The sequence below is a fragment of the Phascolarctos cinereus genome, unplaced genomic scaffold (assembly GCF_003287225.1).
Source record: "Phascolarctos cinereus isolate Bilbo 61053 unplaced genomic scaffold, phaCin_HiC Scaffold_726;HRSCAF=1367, whole genome shotgun sequence".
Lineage (NCBI taxonomy): Eukaryota > Metazoa > Chordata > Mammalia > Diprotodontia > Phascolarctidae > Phascolarctos > Phascolarctos cinereus.
In genome coordinates, this window is record NW_027556098.1 from 334,625,752 (window position 1) to 334,643,761 (window position 18,010).

At 41.6% G+C, this 18,010-nt stretch overlaps 1 protein-coding gene across 1 annotated transcript; it reads right to left on the reverse strand.

Moving 5' to 3' along the window:
* Positions 1-5,187: 5,187 nt before the first annotated feature.
* LOC110213429 (paired amphipathic helix protein Sin3a-like) lies at positions 5,188-17,517 on the reverse strand. The gene is given in 5 exon segments (XM_078146196.1): positions 5,188-6,059; positions 6,062-6,831; positions 15,128-15,150; positions 16,035-16,328; positions 17,170-17,517. Coding segments are annotated over 5 exon segments (2,289 nt in total). The 3' UTR covers positions 5,188-5,205.
* Positions 17,518-18,010: the final 493 nt, after the last annotated feature.

Sequence of the window (18,010 nt, forward strand, 5' to 3'; positions counted from 1 at the left end):
GCCTGTTATGTCACCAAGTTAACTAGCGGTCAGGGGTAACTGAGAGTTGTCCAGTCTGCCACCAGTCAATGTCTTGTTTGACAAGATAGATGTAGGGAGTGTACATATGTCTTAGGTCTAGAATACAGATAATGAGGAGTCCAGGATGTAGATAATAAGGTAGGGCGGTAGTATAGATAGTCCAGTGGGTAAGAATATCTTTATGACCCAGTGCAAAGCCAGTTCAAACTAATAATTCCTTCAGATGCTATTTGTAACTGCACCAGGGAGAGAGATAAGGGTCTTGATGGGGCCCACTCATGAGTAATTGCTAGGCACAGTGACCTTGGACTGGGGAGAAACTGACAGGGATAGTGTTTTTGAGGCTAGGGAGAAACATGGTCATGGAATTGGGGTCCCAGTACAAGCACCCAAGTACCCCATCAATATGACTGAACAATAACAACAGGGTTGTAAACTCCAACTGCTGTCTGTTTCTGGATTTGAGCAGTCTTCATTTCTTCCTTGAAGTCCAATATGGTCTGCTTCTGCAGAAACAGAGTTTTCTAGTGGATCCTTCCTGGGGTCTTTCTTTACTAAGGTGTAGTGAATCCAGTGTGCTTTTTGCTTCATTTTGATATCAATGTGTGTTGTCAAGAGTACGTGGTGCATCCATTCCACTTAGGCTATAAAAATTCCTTGTTCCGTGTTTTGATGCAGACCTAATCTCCTGGTTGAAATCTATGGGTTGGGACATCCAAGGGAAACTTTCTAATGTAAAGCAGCATCTCTTATAGAGAGAGCACAACCATGAGTACAGGGAAAGAACAAATGTGTCGTGTTATATCTTCATACCCCTTTGGGGAGTTGGTATGACACAACACAACACAAGTTTCCCAAATAGTAGTTCAAAAGGTAAGATTTTAAATTTCCCTCTTGGGGTGTCTCTTAAAAGAGAGCAAAGCTAGTGGTAATGCATCTTCCCACTTTAGCTTGGTATCCTAGCAAATTTTTGCCAACTTAGTTTTGAGTAATTTTTCATCCTTTCAACCCTTCCGAGGCCTGATGACAAAGAGGAGTGTATAATTTCCACTGACTCCCTACTGCCATAGCAAATTGTGTGATTATGTCAGTGGTGAAATGGGTGCCTTGATAGCTCTTGATCACTAGGGGAGGAACAAGATGGGGTATGATTTCTTTCAACAGGGACTTAATGTCTTCAGTGATTCTGTCATAGTTGCCCTCCTCACCCTCCACCCACATTGGGAAAGCCTCAGGCTACCCAGTGAGTTGATTAAAATCTAGCCACTGCTCAGATTCTTAAGAATCTAGCCAATATCTCACAGACTGTCAGATTCTTCAAGAGTCTGGCTAATATGGCAAATCTTTAATAAACCCCTAAACCTCATCAAAATGACTGAACAACACATTCCTTCAGAAGGAATAGTATCTATTGATGTGGTTTAGGGGTTCAGGGGCGCTGGGACCCCAACATCATAACATGAGGGTCCTGCCTGACAGAATTTGACCCAAGTCTTCTTTCAGCCAAAGACAAGGTTTATTAGAACATCCATCATATTGGGCAGACTCTTAAGGAGTCTAAACATTAGTAAGCTATTGGCTAGATTATAAGAATCCCAGCATCTTAATGGAGACAAGATAGACCTTATAGACAGAAAGCCTGTGGGAGGGATCTAGGAGTGGCCAAGCAGTTTGGGGTGATGGGAGGAGGGGCCTAAGGAGACCTGGATGGGAGTGGCTAGTAAACTGGGGTGAACAGAACTCCTGGGACCTGGACAATGAAGCCTAGCTAGGATAGAGAGGTAAGACAATGGAGGGGAGATTGGGTGTAACCACAATGAAAGGCCAGTTGATAGGATTATAGCCTCAGGCAAACACCAGAGATTTTGCCATGTGGATAAGTCCAGGGTTTTTCCTTTCTGGGGCCCAGATCCCAACCCTATCATCTATCATATGGGATTGGGATTTTTTAGGCAATTGGGGTTAAGTGACTTGCCCGGGGTCACACAGCTAAGTAAGTGTCAAGTGTTTGGTCTGTATCTGAACTCAGGTCCTCCTGACTTCGAGAGCTCTATCCACTGTGCCACCTAGCTACCCCATTATCATATAGGATTTTGATAGGGACTAAGGTAGACATAATTGGGAAAGAGGAGGTAAAAGTTGAAGTACACCTGCTTTAGCTGCTGCATCAGCCAAGGCATTGACCTGGCAGAGTACCTGAAGTATGAGGCAGGCAGCACCTGATAAGTATTGGCAGAAGTCCCTCTTGGAACAGATGGGTCATAGAGAGTAGAGTAAGTGGTGGCAGTATCAAGCAAACAATTGCATGGCTTAAATCTTCTATGTGTAATTAGTGGAACAGAGAAAGGAGACAGAGGGATGGGAGAAGAAACAGCACGGAAAAAAATAATCACCTAAAAATCCTATTTTGAAGCTCTGGAGAAACCAGATAGAGGCTTAGTGGAAGCTTTTTTTGGAGACTTTTCTATCTAAATTGACTGATTATTGAGAGAGATTGATTTATTTTCCAAGGTCCATATCTAGCTGTAAAGTTATCAGTGGGAAGAGATCTGAAACTTTGTGGTCCTCCTTTTGTGTTTTGTACAGTAGTGATTTTCATCAATGATTTTGCTGCTGGGCACAAGCTAAGGCAGCAGCTTACATTCAAGTCTGAATTCAAGATTATCCAGCCTTAGAGCCTCTTTAAGTCTTTCCTTTTTCTTTCTCTTATCTGGCCAGATAAGGGTCTTCCTGACTTGGGCTACTACACATTTTCCTTAATAAGCAGTTTCCAGTGACTCAGGAATAAAATGCAAGTTCTCAGAGCACCTTGGGCTTTTATGGGAGGGCCCCCATTTTTTTTCTGTATGGCTCTCCCAGGCTAGAACTAAAGAAATCTTAACCCCTGCACCACTATCTAATGGTCCCCAAACAAATAAACAAGAGACCTATGTATTGTTTTCTTTCACATTCTTACCCTGGTATTTTTCTGTATTATCTAGTTCTGAGACTCAAGGAAGAGTCTGAAGATACTCTTCCACCAAAAGAAAAAAAAAGAATATTGGTGCTAGCTTAAAAGATTCTCTGGAGGTATAAAAACTTAAGACCAGGTAGGAAATAGAATAAATATTAAAGGATCATTTAAAGAAAAGATCAAAGTTCCTAAAAATCTCCTGTAAGAAAGGATTCAGGAGTTGGGCTTCCACAACAGAACAAGGGGATTCTGAGGACTTCCAAGATCTCGTGGATAGCTCCTCAAACAATCAGAAAGTGCCCAAACATTCCCCAAATAACTAGCTCCTTAAGAAAGAGCCCTGGAGGCTAAACTGGTTGCAACTGTACAGGTTCAAGGAAGGGGCCTGGACAGGGCAAAAGCTTTTCTCAACTATGCTTGCTTAACAAGCTTATTAAATATTAACTGACACAGCCCAAGGGTGGAGATGGATGCCATTTTTTTTTATCACGGGACCCATGAAGTAGGTGGAGTTCACAGAATAAGGAAGAATATGCGATGGGCTGTCCAGGAAGAGGGTAACTCAGATGAACTAGACCAATTATAGCCCTGGTGGGTGGAGTATGGATCTTACTAACAGTTTAAAAGTTGATTCTACCACTGAAGCAGCACCCATGTGCTCCTAGATTGCCTTGTGCCCACTTCTCTCTCGAGAAGTATAATAAAGGCTTTCCTTCACTCACTCACTCACTGTAGTAGATTTTTGTTTCATATTTTTCTAACATCTCCTCTCTCCCCAGGCCTTTACTTAGGAACCAAGAAACCTCACTCTCCCTTCCCTGGACTCTGAAACTTTACAGTATTCTTTAAGAAGAGTGAAGAGTGTTTTGTTTGCCTGCTTAATTTGCAAGGCATATTATATATTTTCAACATTGTCCATAATCTGTACTGGTAAATACAGTGGCCTGATTAGACAAAGGAGAAAGTGGGGAAAAAAATGAGAACAAACTTTTAAAAGATATAATTTCACATTCCATTGCTTACTGTTTCAGAAAGCGGTTAAAGAAGGGAGGGATAGAAGTTGGAACACAAAACTTAAAAAAATCAACAGATGTTAAAAATTGTTCAAAAAAAGAGATATGGTTTCATCTTGGTGTTACTAATTTGTAACCTGGTTGGAAATGGAGAGGGGACGGAGAGGGAGAGGGAGAGAAAGAGATATTGAGGTAGTTAGATAGATTTCTCCTTTCTCCATTTGCATAAATGTATGTCATTGAAAACTAATCAGACTTAAATTTGACTAAAGTATAATATATTTAACACGTATTTCCAAATTATGATGGGAATGTGGTTTCAATAATTTATATATGCTGAACTAGCTTAGTGGGTTGGGGATAGGGGATGCCACTCCCTAGGTATATTCAAAGTAGAGATTTGGTGGAATTTGGATGTAAGCAGCACTTGAATCTCACTATCACTCTTCTCTAAATGGCAAAAAACAAAATTATTGCTTTAATGTAAGGGAAGAGGGTGATTTCACAGACTAAAAAATGCTCGCTCCCAAATAGAACTCAAGTCAATCTCAAAGTTTTCTTTCCAGCAAAGAAAGACAAAAAGGGCACGAAGTTTTTTTCTGTCTGAAGTTTCAGAGCCTTATTTGGTACTTGAGCACTGCCTAGAGTACAGGTATTCATTCTTTTGTCCCTGTTGAAAAGAAAGACTTTTCTAAGGCAAATCATTTAGAAAAATTCAAAATATCATTTTAAGAATAGACCATTGAGATCTTCAGGGAATGATTTGGTAGCATTTAATTGACAAACTAAATCAAAAATAAAGTGACCTAAAAGGAATTAAGATAGGCCATGCATTTGCAAGCTCTTAAGGAAACATTGCGAAGTGGTTCACTTGCCAAAATGAAAGGCTGTCTGTAAACATTGAAGTTTCCATTTTCATCAGGGAAAAATAAGTTTTGCAATGAATTTCAGTTGTATAAGAATACTTGTAAAAAAAAAAAAAAAAGAAAAAATGAAAAGGGACAGCTAAGTGGTGCAGTGGATAGAGCACCAGCACTAAAGTCAGGAGGACCTGAGTTCAAATCTGGCCTCAGACCTAACACTTGACACTAGCTGTATGACCCTGGGCAAGTCACTTAACCCCAATTACCTAAAAAAAAAAGAGAGAGAGAAGAACACTTGTGCTTATTTGCTTAAGAAAGATTCCTCCTCTTCCTCTTCCACATCTGAGAGATCACCTCACTGGGCAAAGAGTAGGTCTGGAATGAAATGATGCATGATCTGCTTGATCTTATACTTGTCTTCCTTCTGGATTCCTGTTTGCCTCTTTACATGGTGGATAATCAAAGCAGCTGCATCTTCCAGTATCTGTTTGTCTTCATAGGCGAGAGAAAGATGTGGGCCAACAGGGACTCCAGAATGATCTTCTGTAGCCTGCTCTTGCCTTTCATCATAGATGCTCTCTATCTCATTGAGTAATCTCTTTGACCTCAGGACCTTGGTGTCGTTCTGTTTGAAGTTGATGCCCTGGTGGTCCAGGGACTTCAGGTAATACTTCTCATTCTGCTCCCTCCAGACCTTATTGAACCCTCTCTGAGCTTCTCTCCATTCCTCCTCTTTCATCTTCAGCCTCTTCAGAACTATAGGAACAGCAATGGACGGGTTCTTTCTCAGGCCATCAATGATGTCAGCTGCTTTATCAGCATAGATCCTCTGAAGTGCTTTTCGGTGAATCACCTCAGAGGAGCCACCCAGGGTGTTGTCTAGGTGGAATTTGGCCTGCTCCTCAGCAGACAAACATGAAAGTTTCTTCTGAATCAGCTCTAGGACCCGGATAGTTGCCAGATTGGTTTCTAAGACCACATCAAGCTCAAAGAGTTCATCCTCACATCTGTAGATGTGTTCTTCATACTGTGTTTTCTTCGAGCTGACAAAAGTGGAGTCCTCAGACCATGATGGGAAGGACACCCAGGTATCGTTTAAAACCTCCTTACACAGCGGTGTCCGTCCTGTGCATTTGGGCTGCTGGTAGCTCTTAGGCAAGACTCGGTAGCTTGACCCCAATCTTTTACAGGAGGCATAATCTATCTCCAAGCAATGCCTTCTGTGGCATGCTCTTTTGCAAAGGTCTCCAGGTGAACAGACTCCTTATACCCCCCAAAATTTTTAAACCATGTGAACAATTCTGGGAATTTCCCCAGGAAAGGAGAGACAAGCTGCACAAGCTCTGGCCTACAGATGACCTCTTGGTTAAAGGTGACCAGACAGCGTAGGAAATTCTCATAGGCTTCTGTGCTCCGCAGGGCTTTCTGGACCTTCTCAAAGAACAAGGATTCAGTTCCTACACCATGCTTGCTGGCTTCTGCCAAGGGCTGGTCCTTTAAGCTTAATAGTTTAGGTTTCTTCTTCACCAGGGGAGTAGCGCCAGTCCCAGAGTGGCGGCGAATCTAACAGCCATTCTGGCTGGGCCTCTGCTGCTTGTTGTTCAGCTGGGGTTTCTTCACCATGCCTCCATGATCATTCCTCACAGACTCAACCTTCTCGGCAGTCATCTTACTTAACAGCACGGAGCTATTGGCATCAGGGAGGAATTGCCCAAATTCTGACAGGAGGTCTTCCTGATTCTTAAACAGACGGGCCACCTGTGCATACACCTCCTGCTCAGTCAGGACTGGCGTGTAATTCCCTCCAGCTTCCTTGGCGTTCAGCTGCTCCTTCTGATATGTGTACAAAATCTCCAGAAATGCTTTATAGATATCTGGCTGACCCTGGAATCTATTCTTAATCTTGTTAACATAGTTGATGGCATGATTAAACTCGACAGGCTGATTGTTCTGCAAGGACGGGGAGTGAAGGAAATAAGTTCTGAAAATGATTTTTGATATTATTTAGAAATGAAGAGGTGAGAAAGTAGCATTGAAGGTGAGATTGAGTCAATGTGTGGAGAGATGTATGAAAAATGATTATTAATAACCAATATCTTGGAGATTCAGTGCTTCCCCCAGCCCTCTTCTTCCAAAGTCCTCACTAAGTTCAATTTTAAATTTAGAAGGACATTATTGATAATGAGATCACTTTGACTCTCCTTAGCCTGGTCAGCCCCGACCCAAGCAAGCAAGCAATTTAATCTAAAGTAGAGAAGCCCACTGTGTTCTACTCCTAGTTTGGGTGGAGACAGATTCTTTTATCTATCAGGGGCAGAACCTGCTGTCTCCAGGCCACCAGTTGTCCTTCAAGTGCAGCCCTTTGACTGAATCCAAACTTCACAAAATCCCCTTAATAAAAGGATTTGTTCTGTAAAACTTGGTTTCAATGGGCCACACTTGAAAATCTACAGGGTGTGAAAAATTACTTCTCTTGGTAATTTGTCTTGGAGACCCAGAGCTCCACCTTGCCATCACAAACCTGAATTGATTTTACTCTGCTCAGGCTTGAGTGGAGACAGATACTACTGCCCAGATAGATGGAAGCTAGGAGTGATCTGGAATGATGGTGGGTTGATAGGAGCCCCTGTTGAAAGGGTATGTAACTGTACCCCAAAATACCTTTTAAGCCAGTTCTGAACTGTCCCCCTTATGTTGAGGTTTAGGGGTGCTGGGACCCCAAATCACAACACCTGAGTCCTGTCTGAAATAATTCGACCAAAGCCTTCTTTCAGCCAAAGACAAGGTTTATTAGAACATCTTTCATATTGGGCAGACTCTTAAGGAATCTAAGCATTTGTACAGCTAATGCAAAAGGGCCAGATCTTAAGAATCTGAGCACCTTAATGGAGACAAGGACCTCATATACAGAAAGATTCTGGGAAAGATCTTAGGAGTGGCCAAGTAGTATGCTGGGACTGTGAGGTAATAGAATGATGGGCACCTGGACCAGGTGTCCTAGGGAGAATGGAGCCTAGCTAAGATTAAATGTTGGAAATGGCCGAGGGCCATAGGGAAGTAAGACAATGGAGATCCAGGCTAGGTTAAGGGTAACAGAATGGAGAGATTGGGTGTAGCTTCAATGAAAAGCCAGTTGATGGGATTATAGCCTCAGGGGAAAAGCCAGAGATTTGGCCTCATGAGAAAGTCCAGGGTTTTTTCTTTCTGGGGTCCAGATCCCAACCCCATCATTTAGCCCAGTTTTGGACCGAACTGCCATGCAATACATGTCAAGCCAGCTTGAGAGAAATTAAACTGTGGATACTTGCACCCAAATTCATTTGTCTCTTTCTTAGATAATAAATTGTAGTTCACATGGACCACATGTGGCCTGGAGGCTGCAGGTCCCCCCCACCCCAGTCTAGATAACCCAAATGGAGGGGGGTGGTGATAAAAGAGGTATTTCTGCTGTCAAGAGGTAAAATAATGAAGTGAAATCAGCCCCTGTTGTTTGTTTTTTAGGCAATTGGGGTTAAGTGACTTGCCCAGGGACACACAGCTGATGTCAAGTGTTTGGTCTGAGGCCGGATTTGAACTCAGGTCCTCCTGACTTCTGGGCCTGTGCTCTACTGCACCACATAGCTGCCCTAGCCCCTGCTGAAAGGGTATATAAACTGTGCACTCTAGCCCCAAAGTGAGCTCAGTTCCAAACTAGCTCCCATGCATAGATAAATGCATGCCACCCTCTTTGAAAGAAATAAACACAGATACAACCTAATTCTGAAAGTCTGTCTTTCTTAGACCTAACTCTGAAAGTTGACAGGTGCCATTCTGTGGTTTGCAGGGTTTGGAAGAGTCCCGGTGATGGGGTGAGCTCAGAGATTCCCCCCCCCCATACCTTTACCCCAAAGGGAACCTGGCTCCCATTGGTCTACAGACCCCAGCTCCTTATCTCCCTTTGGAAGCCTCAGCCTCCACCTTTTGACCTTACTAAGATGCCTTCCAGCTCCCTCCATTACAGGCCCCATAAAACACTTTAACTTTCAGGTTCCTTATTGACTCCCCTTATCTCTTTGACAAATGCCTTCCTGTTCCCATTAGCTATTCCCATTGTTTATTCAGACCTCCCCAATTAGGATTCTTACCTAGACCCTTTTCCCAGCCCTCTCCTCTGGCCACCCAAGTGATTTTATTGTATTTAAGATCCACCCTGGCTGAGGATCTCTCATGCCCGCTCATCCTTGGGCATGACCTGGCCTATGAGATTTATCACTAATAAACTTCCTCTGGCTGGAAGATTTGAGTTGAATTCATTCAGGCAGGGCTTGGCACCATGATCTTAGGGTTCCAGCAGCACCCCAAGTCCTAGACCTCTTCATCGGGAGAAAGGAATAAAAAGGAAGTTGCTGCCCATTTGCACTTATGCAGTGTGGACATAAGGCTTGTTACCAAAACTTTTGAGTAGCTAGGTGGTGCAGTGAGTCAGGAGGACCCGAGTTCACATGATACTCACTAGCTGTGTCACCCTAGGCAAGTCACTTAACCCTGACTGCCTTATCAAAAAAAAAAACAGGACTTTTACTGAGCAGTCTCTAACCTAATAATGCTTTGAGTCACACAAAGCAGGCCTAGAGAAGGGAGTGCTAGTAATCAAGTAATTTAATTAATCAATTTCAGAGTGAGAAATGTGTTCTCTTAGCTGAAGTAAAAGCACAGATTATATACTTATATCACAAGTGGGGAAGGTGGATTACAATCATTTAGTGGTTTCCCAAGAGGAACCCATAAGTCCCACAATACAACATTTCTGGAGTCAAGTCTTTGGGGGTTGTGACCACCTCCCCTAAAGTAAAAAGTTCTGCAACCCACACAGGTTCTACAATCTTTGATTCCCTTCACTGAAGGCCTAATGATCATAAGTGTGGTCTTGAGGTCTAGAGATGCTGGAACCCCAAAATCACAACATGTGGGCCCTGCCTATATGAATTCAACCCAAATCTTTTATTAGAGAGAAACTGTACAGGCCAGACTCTTAAGGAATCTGAACATTAGCCACACCCTTAAAGATGAGTGGGCATGAGAAAGTCTCTGCCTTTAAATGGGGCCAGGGTGGATCTTAAATACACTCAAGTAATTTTGGGTGACCAGAGGGTCTCAGGAAAGGGTCTAGGTGATTTAGGGAGAATTCCGATTGGAAAATCTGAGAGATTGAATAGACAATGGGAATAGATAATGAAGGGAACTGGAAGGAAGAAGCTTGAAAGGCATCAAAATAAAATTAAAAGGTGGGGCTAGGATTTTCAAAGGGAGATAAGGAGAGTAGATAAGGAAAAGCCATTGAATGGAATATAGCCTCAGGTAACCCATCTGAGACCAGAGTGAGGTAAAAAAAAAAAGTTTAAGGGTTTTTTGGGACTCATGGACAAATGGGAACCAAATTCTTTTTGGGGCAAGGAGCAAAGGTCTCTGCTTGGGCCCATACCCCATCAGTCAGTTTAATAAATCAGTTTAAGCTGCATTGTGAGCTCTGACTCCCAGGACAGTTAGCTCTTGAGAAAACTAAATTATCAGTATATTCATTACACATGCATCAATATGAAAATTATAAACTCCTTTTTCAGGCTCAGAGTATATTGAGAAATATAGAAAAATTATTTTAAAGGAAATTCAATCTTGAATCCCTAACAGGAGTACATAGAACTAGTGATTTTTTTTTTAACCTAAATTGGGTGACTTGTCAGCATGGTCTGCCTAGGACTTTGGATGGATTCTCAAAAACAGAGCCAGGAAACAGGGAAAACAATGATTTGGTTCTGTGTGAATGAAGAGACACATTGTTTCATCTTTCACAGGGCTACCAGAGAATTGAGGGGGCATTGATTCATCTGATTTCTTCTTAGGTGGATAAAATGGATAAAACACTTTCAAATCTCCAGAAACTAATGAAATCTGAGATTAGATTGATTGTTTGTGTTGGTTGGGAGCTCTGTAGGGTCTTCATCGAGACCTGAGCATCAGGTTCTAGGTGAAAGGAGGACTGGGACAACACAAAGCATAGCACAAAGAAAAAATGCATAGAGGAAGTATTTAATTAATGATCAAGTGACAGAATTGACTGAATTTGTAATTTTAACAAATGTAGAGGAATATTTTTCAAAAATCATCTAGTAGTGTAACAGCTTAAATCCAAACATTAAGCTACTTTCACAATATGTTCAATACAGCCATTTTCTTCCTATCACCCTCTAAAGTAAGCAGTACAAAGATATAAGCAAAATAGAGGTTAAGTGATTTGACCAGTACCTCAGAGCTAATACTTGTTTGAGGCTAGATTTGAACTTAGGTGTTCCTGACTCCAGACTCAGGTACTCTCTATTGTGTTACCTACACCCATTTTCAAATCAAATTACCAATATATTGCCTATTATGGGCATACTAGTGCAAGGGATGGAGATTAACATTTCTGTCTTCATAGAATTAATTTAACAGCAGAAAATCAGGGCTCAGAGCTTAATCTTGATTACACAATCAACTCATTTTTGGCTTTGGGGGTTGAATTTAGGCCTCTCTTACCTTCAAGTTCTGGTCTTTTGTTTGCTAAAGGCAAGGCTGCATCAAGCAAGTCAGTGTAAATTCTGATCTAGTCAATAATCACCAACATTTATTATCAAATAGGTGCTATTGTTATCCCCATTTTCCAGATGATGAAACTGAAGCCCAGAAAAGTTGAGTGACTTCCTCAGGGTCACACAGTCAATAGGTGTCTGAGGTCAAATTTGAACTCGGGTGTTCCTGCATACAAACCCAAAGCTTTTTATCTACTGGATCACCCAGTTACTCCTCTTCCCCATTCTCCTTCCCCTCCCTCTCCTCTTATGACTATCCTGGGGACTAATCACCTGAGGGTATTCTGCCCAAAGGAAGGTAAATTTTGATGACTGAAACCTACCCAAAGGATCTTGGAGTGTACTGGCTAGATTTCTCTATTTTATGCATTTATTTTTAAAAAATTTTTAGTTTTAGTTTTCAACATTCACTTCCATAAACTTGGATTTTCAAATTTCTCTCCTCAAGCAGGGGGATGATAGAGACAAGGGCATATTGGGAAAAGGGTAATCAGAAGGAAGTACTTCTGAGGAGGGACAGGGTCAAAAGAAAGAATAGAATAAATGGGGGGGCAGGATAGGATTAAGGGAAATAGAGTTAGTTTTTCACAACATGTCTACTATTGAAGTGTTTTGCATAAGTTCACATGTATGGCCTGTATTGACTTGCTTGTCTTTTCAATGAGGGGGGGTGGGGTAGAAGGAAGGGAGGGAGGAAATTTGGAACCCAAAGTTTTAAAAACACATGCTTAAAAAGTTTCCACACGCAACTGGGAAATAAAAAATACAGGAAATGAAGTACAGAAATCTATCCTGCCCTACAGGAAAATAGAAGGGGAAGGAGATAAGAGAAGTGGGGGGGGAGAGATAGAAGGGAGGGCAGACTAGAGGAAGGGGTATTAAGCATGTATGCCATCTTGGGTTGGGGGGAGGGGCAAGATGGGGTGAAAATTTGGAATTCAAAATCTTGTAGAAGTAAATGTTGAAAACTAAAAATAAATAAATTTATATTAAAAAAAATTCTCTTCTCCCTTTCTTTCCCTCCTCCCTCCCCCAAAAGTCATGAAATCAGAAATAGGCTCTACATATACATTAGTCATGTTATAAAGAAGAATTATAACCAATGGGAGGAACTACAAGAAAAAAGAAACAGCAACAACAAAAAGAGATCAAATAACATACTTCAATCTGCATTCAGACTCCATAGTTCTTTCTCTGGATGTGGACAGCATTTTCCATTCTGAGTCTTTTGGAGTTGTCTTAGATCTTTGCATTTCTGGAGAAGGGCAAAGTCTATCAAAAGTAGTCAACACACAACCTGGCACAGCCCTTCCTCACGCAAATCCAATTCATTTACAAGTCGTGACATCTCCGTGATGTCATAGTCCTCTTCAAGAACCAAGGACAAACCATATACCCACACACAAGGGAGCAAATACAGGTAAATCTTGGATTGTGAAAATGAGTGAATATTTAGTAATTGTATGTTATCAGGTTCGCTTCTCCAAGAGTTAAGTTCTTAATTGCAGCAATCAGATTATATTTTTTTGGGGGAAAAAACTTTCTACTGCTAATGGTCACAGTTTGGGGAGCTGAGCTTTATAGAATGAGAATTCTTCCCTGGTTGGACTAAGGCATAGTTTATCTATTTAAACAAGTGTTTTGGAGAAATAAAGCTGACATTGAATCAACTCCCACATACATCTAAAAACTGATTTGTCTCCTTCCAGGGGATTCAAGATCAGGAGTTAACTTTTTTATATGTGTCATTGACCTATCTTGACAGTTGGTTTAAAACTACTGGCATCTTTTCAGAATAATATGGTTAAATGCCTAGAATAAAATAGGTGGAAAACCACTCCAATCTTTACCAAGAACCCCCCCCCAAAAAAAAGGGGTCACAAGAGTCACATCAACAAAAAAATGACCAAACAAAAATGCCATTTTCTCATCCAAGATCAGATCCCTTCGAATCTAGCCATTGATCTTTTGAGGGTCTATGTATGCAGAACCCAAGCTCTAGATTTAAAATCCTATCACTGACCAAATATGAAAGTGATATAAATGAGTGAACTTCACAAGAAGTGAAGTTTATTAAATACAACAGATTCAAAACCACACATACAGAAATACTGCAACCTCAAATGCATGACCATTTTGCACATACTGTTTTTTGACTGGAGGTAAAGAGGCTTAGATTAGTCATCTCTCAAATTGAAACCACTCAAAACGCTGATCGTTCTTGTGCATCCTTCATTGTCCACAATTCTAGCCTGGTACCAGAAGTTTATGAATCCTTTTGCACAGAGGGCCTCAGCTTGAACATTGCCTGTTGTATAAACAACTGATGTGTTTCCCAAGTAATCAGTTGTAAATGTGACAGTCCTCTTTTTATCCTCAGACAAGTCGTAGTAATTGCAGTTCTCCAACAGTTTAAATCCTATAGGGAAGGAAAGATATCAGTTCAAAACAATGGGATTTCAGTCCTGAGTGACAGGAAGGCTTTGGATATTTGGGATCTTCAAAGCAGGAAGAGTCTGTAAATAACTGTGTTATGGTTAGGGAAAGGGACAGCATTCCTAGACAAGGCCAAAACCTCTTTTTCAAGCATTTCAATTTTTACTGAAATTGACCTTCTCATCCTCTATCTGCTCCCAGGTAATGACCCCCTGTCTTTTTTAGCCAAAAGTTACTTTCCCATCCTCTGAGAAGTCCAACTTTTTCCAGCTCTCCTGACTTGGGCAAAGAATGAAAAGCCACCTTGCCATTAACTAAGCACCATCCTAGGGGATAAACACTGTTAGTTAATTAAGGGACCAGTATAATTAGCAAGGGCTGCTGGTGGTATAGTGGATAAAGTATGATAATTCCTTAGTAAAGGGCCCCTTTGGGGCACTAAGAAATCTTCTATCTCAGTATATTTCCAGTTTCCTTCCATCCTCCATGAAGGAATGAAAAAAGCCCTTGTTATGCACTTACTATATGCCAAGCACCATACTCAGATCTCCTAATGCCTCCAACCCACACCAGGAGGGGACTTCTGCTTGTTCCTATAGACTCTGCCTTTGAGCAAAATCATACCCCAGGGTACCTGCATGACTACTCCAAATAGAGGTCTGACTGATCAAATGAAACCAGGTGGCACTAGCAGGGCAGAGCTCTCAATGACCCCTAGTAAGTTTGCTGTCTCCCTCCCCCCAGCTCCCCTTGTTCTGCTCTCAGTACTCTACCCTGGACCAGGCACACTATTCTATTTTATGCCATATTCTAGGCAAATGTTTCTCTCTATACTAGGAGTCATTTCCAAGGTAAAGTTCACAAGGACATTATTGCCTAAATGGCAGAAGTACTCAAATACCATGCTTCCAACAGGACTCTTGTGAGAAAAGTCCAAATAAAGATACCTGCCCAAAGGACTGACACTTACTGTGAAAGAATTTTAAAAAGTCAACTGCTGCAAAGAGATAAGAAATATCCAAAATTGGAACAAAATGTCTCAAAGCAGGTGCTCCAAAATCCCTACAGAAAAGAGAAACCAATTACAAACAATACCGGTTGTGCCTTTCATTGTACTAAAAGCCAAACTTCCTATACTGATTTTGAGCAAATACACAAGCTCCTTCTCCCAAACCCCCTTCCCACCACTCCCTAATTTAAACTATGTAATTATTTGATATCTAAATAGAAACATACCTTTCCATTGTTTCTGTCACAGCCTAGGGGAAAAAAAGAACAAAGTCAGTGTAGTTCATGAATGCTTTCCCCTAGGGCTTGGCCATGCCACCAACCTTTAAAAGCCATGGCATTCCAATAGGGTCATCACTATTCTTTCCTCTTATTTTTCCTATTTCAACTCGGGAAAGCTGGATTTCGGACACAAACTTTTTGCCCATGCTAGGAGGGGTTTGAGAATTTCCTATGCTGTGCTACCAGAAAGGTGGTCAAGCAAGAGGTCTCTGCTTCCTACATGTTTCTCTAGACACTGCTGCTTGTATGTGAGAGGGGAAGGGGACCTGAGCATCAACTCTTTGTCATATTATTTAACCCATCTGAAGCTGTCTTGTGTCTGACCTGATCAAAAGTGAACCTGTGCTAGAACACTGTTAGTGTCCCTCTTGTGTTCTCCTGCCTAACAAATGGTGTTACCTGTGTGTTAACCTGTGAAACAAGCACACAGCCATCCCTCCCTGCTCTTAGACCAAACTCTTTGGAGGCAGACATTTGCCTAGAATATGTCAGAGGTTAGAATAGTGTGCCTGGCCCAAGGTAAGAGTGCTGGGATCAGTACAAGCAGAAAAGTAATCCAAGGTAGCAGTAAACCCAAGAAGAGTCATTGAAAGGGCGCACAATCCAGCCTTCAAAAATTAAAGAAAATTGTTTTAAATTTTTTTTTAAAAAATGTAATTGAGAGATCTGTCCCACTGGTGTTGCCGGGGCTACATTAGATCAGGGTGACCCCTCTTCCTGTTTTCCCTAGGAAGCACAAGGGCATACGTAGTGCGGAAGGTTATAAAAGAAATCCTGGGAAGGGGCATGAAAGAGGTCATCAATTTCTTGTCCCCATATACAGCTGGCCCTGAGGAAGTGGCACTGATCTCACCTGTAACATCTGCAGGTCTGGTTTCTGACTTTTTTCCTGCAGCTCAGTGATCAAGTCTGTTAAGAATCCCCTTTGGCTGGACATCATGGCCTCCCACTCCTTCTTTTGTTTCAGGATTTTACATTCCTGGATGGCCTCTTTCTCCTTTAGCCTCTGATAAAGCTCATTCAATTTCTTCTTTATCCTCTCTAGAACAAGTTCTTCCTTTTTTGGTTTCTTCTCCTTAGCCTTCATGTATTTAGATACCACCTGACCTTTTTTCCCATATGTTTTTCTGGGCATATCTTTGTAGTCCTGCAGAGAAAGATGTAAAGTGATATATTATGGCCTCACCAAAGCTCCCTTTCCCATCTGCTATTATTAAAGAAACTGAGGTAAGCAGGGTTAAGTGACTTCCTTCTCCAGGGTCACACAGCTAGTGTCTAAAGCCAGATTTGAAATCAGGAAGATGTCTTCTGTTTTGATATGGAGATAGAGATAAATGGATATAGAAATAGATATGGATATAAAAATTAAATAAAATAAAAACAAAAACTGCAAATGAGGTCACGAAAGAATGGGACACAACCAAAAATTCAACAACAACAGAATAGTCATTAGTGGCATGAATAAGGGCAAATGACAAAATGTGAACCTTAGTTTACTCACCTTCCAAATATAGCTAATAATGGTGGGAAGCTTGTTATGGGGGAAAAAAAACACAAGAATTTACATATGAGACAGATACTTACAATGCATTTGATGATCCATGAAATCGGTCTTTCTTTCTCTTTAAGTAGAAGTTCCTGAATTTTTTTTAACCGGTTGTTCAAGATTACCAGATATAACTTTATTTGTTTCTGTAGGAGAAGTGAATAAACACAGTCAGGAAATCTGTGTTCTAAGCCTGAGGCCCATGAAATGTATGCAGCTGCAAAACCCAAAGGACACAGACAGGTCAGTACTGTTTGATTGACCTGTAGGGTAGAGTCACAGCAGGAAGGGGAGAAGCTGCTTGACAGCAGGGCCGTTGCAGACCCCACCCCCCCACCCAAGGCATAGACTAATGTGGAAACTAAACTGAGCATGGAGGAGCTACTGCCAAGGAATACCTCAAACCACCTGGTGGATTTCTCTTGACCCTTACATGACTCACCCTGTAGCGAAGAGCAGCCACTGTAATGGGCCAGTGTATGTGATGTCTGTGCTCCTGTGATCTAGAGCAGGTCACACAGAGTAGGGTCTTGTTGCTATGACAGAACTGCTTCTGTTCTTCAAGGTGTATCTCACACATGCCTTCTCCTTCAGGGTACATGACAATGTCATCTTGAAGAGTTTTCAGCTGGGAGTATTCCCAGCATGAAGTGCAGCATGAAGATGAAGAGGATTTCTTCCAGAAGCAAGTCATACAAATAGTGTGTCCACAATCAAGGGTAATTGGCTTAGTGGTTTCATCCCAGCAGTTAACACAGCTGACAAACTCTTCAACATCACCACCCAACATTCTAAAAAGAGACAATGATGCAGGCTAAGGGTGTTTCTTTGGCTGGCTAGCCGCCCCCCACCTTCAAAACACATTTTTTGAGGGGTAGCTAGGTGGTGTAGTGGATTGAGCTCCAGCCTTGGAGTCAGGAGGACCCAGAATTCAAATCCGACTTCAGACACTTGACAGTAGCTGTATGACCCTGGGCAAGTCATTTAACCCCATTTCCTACCCCCCCCCCAAAAAAAACCAAACAAACAAACAAAACACATTTTTTTGAAACATAGCAAAGTAATCCTTGGGTTCCCTACCACAACCTTGGGCCAAACTCCCAAAAATGTACACACCATCATTAGGAAGAATGGTACAAGTATCAGACACTTTGTAATATCTACCACTTAATATTGCTTGATGCACACTAGGGAACCCCAGGGTGAAAAATTAAGTGACTTACCTGGGGTTGGACAGCTGGTTAAATTATTAAATAGAATTCAAACTCAGAACCTCCTGATTC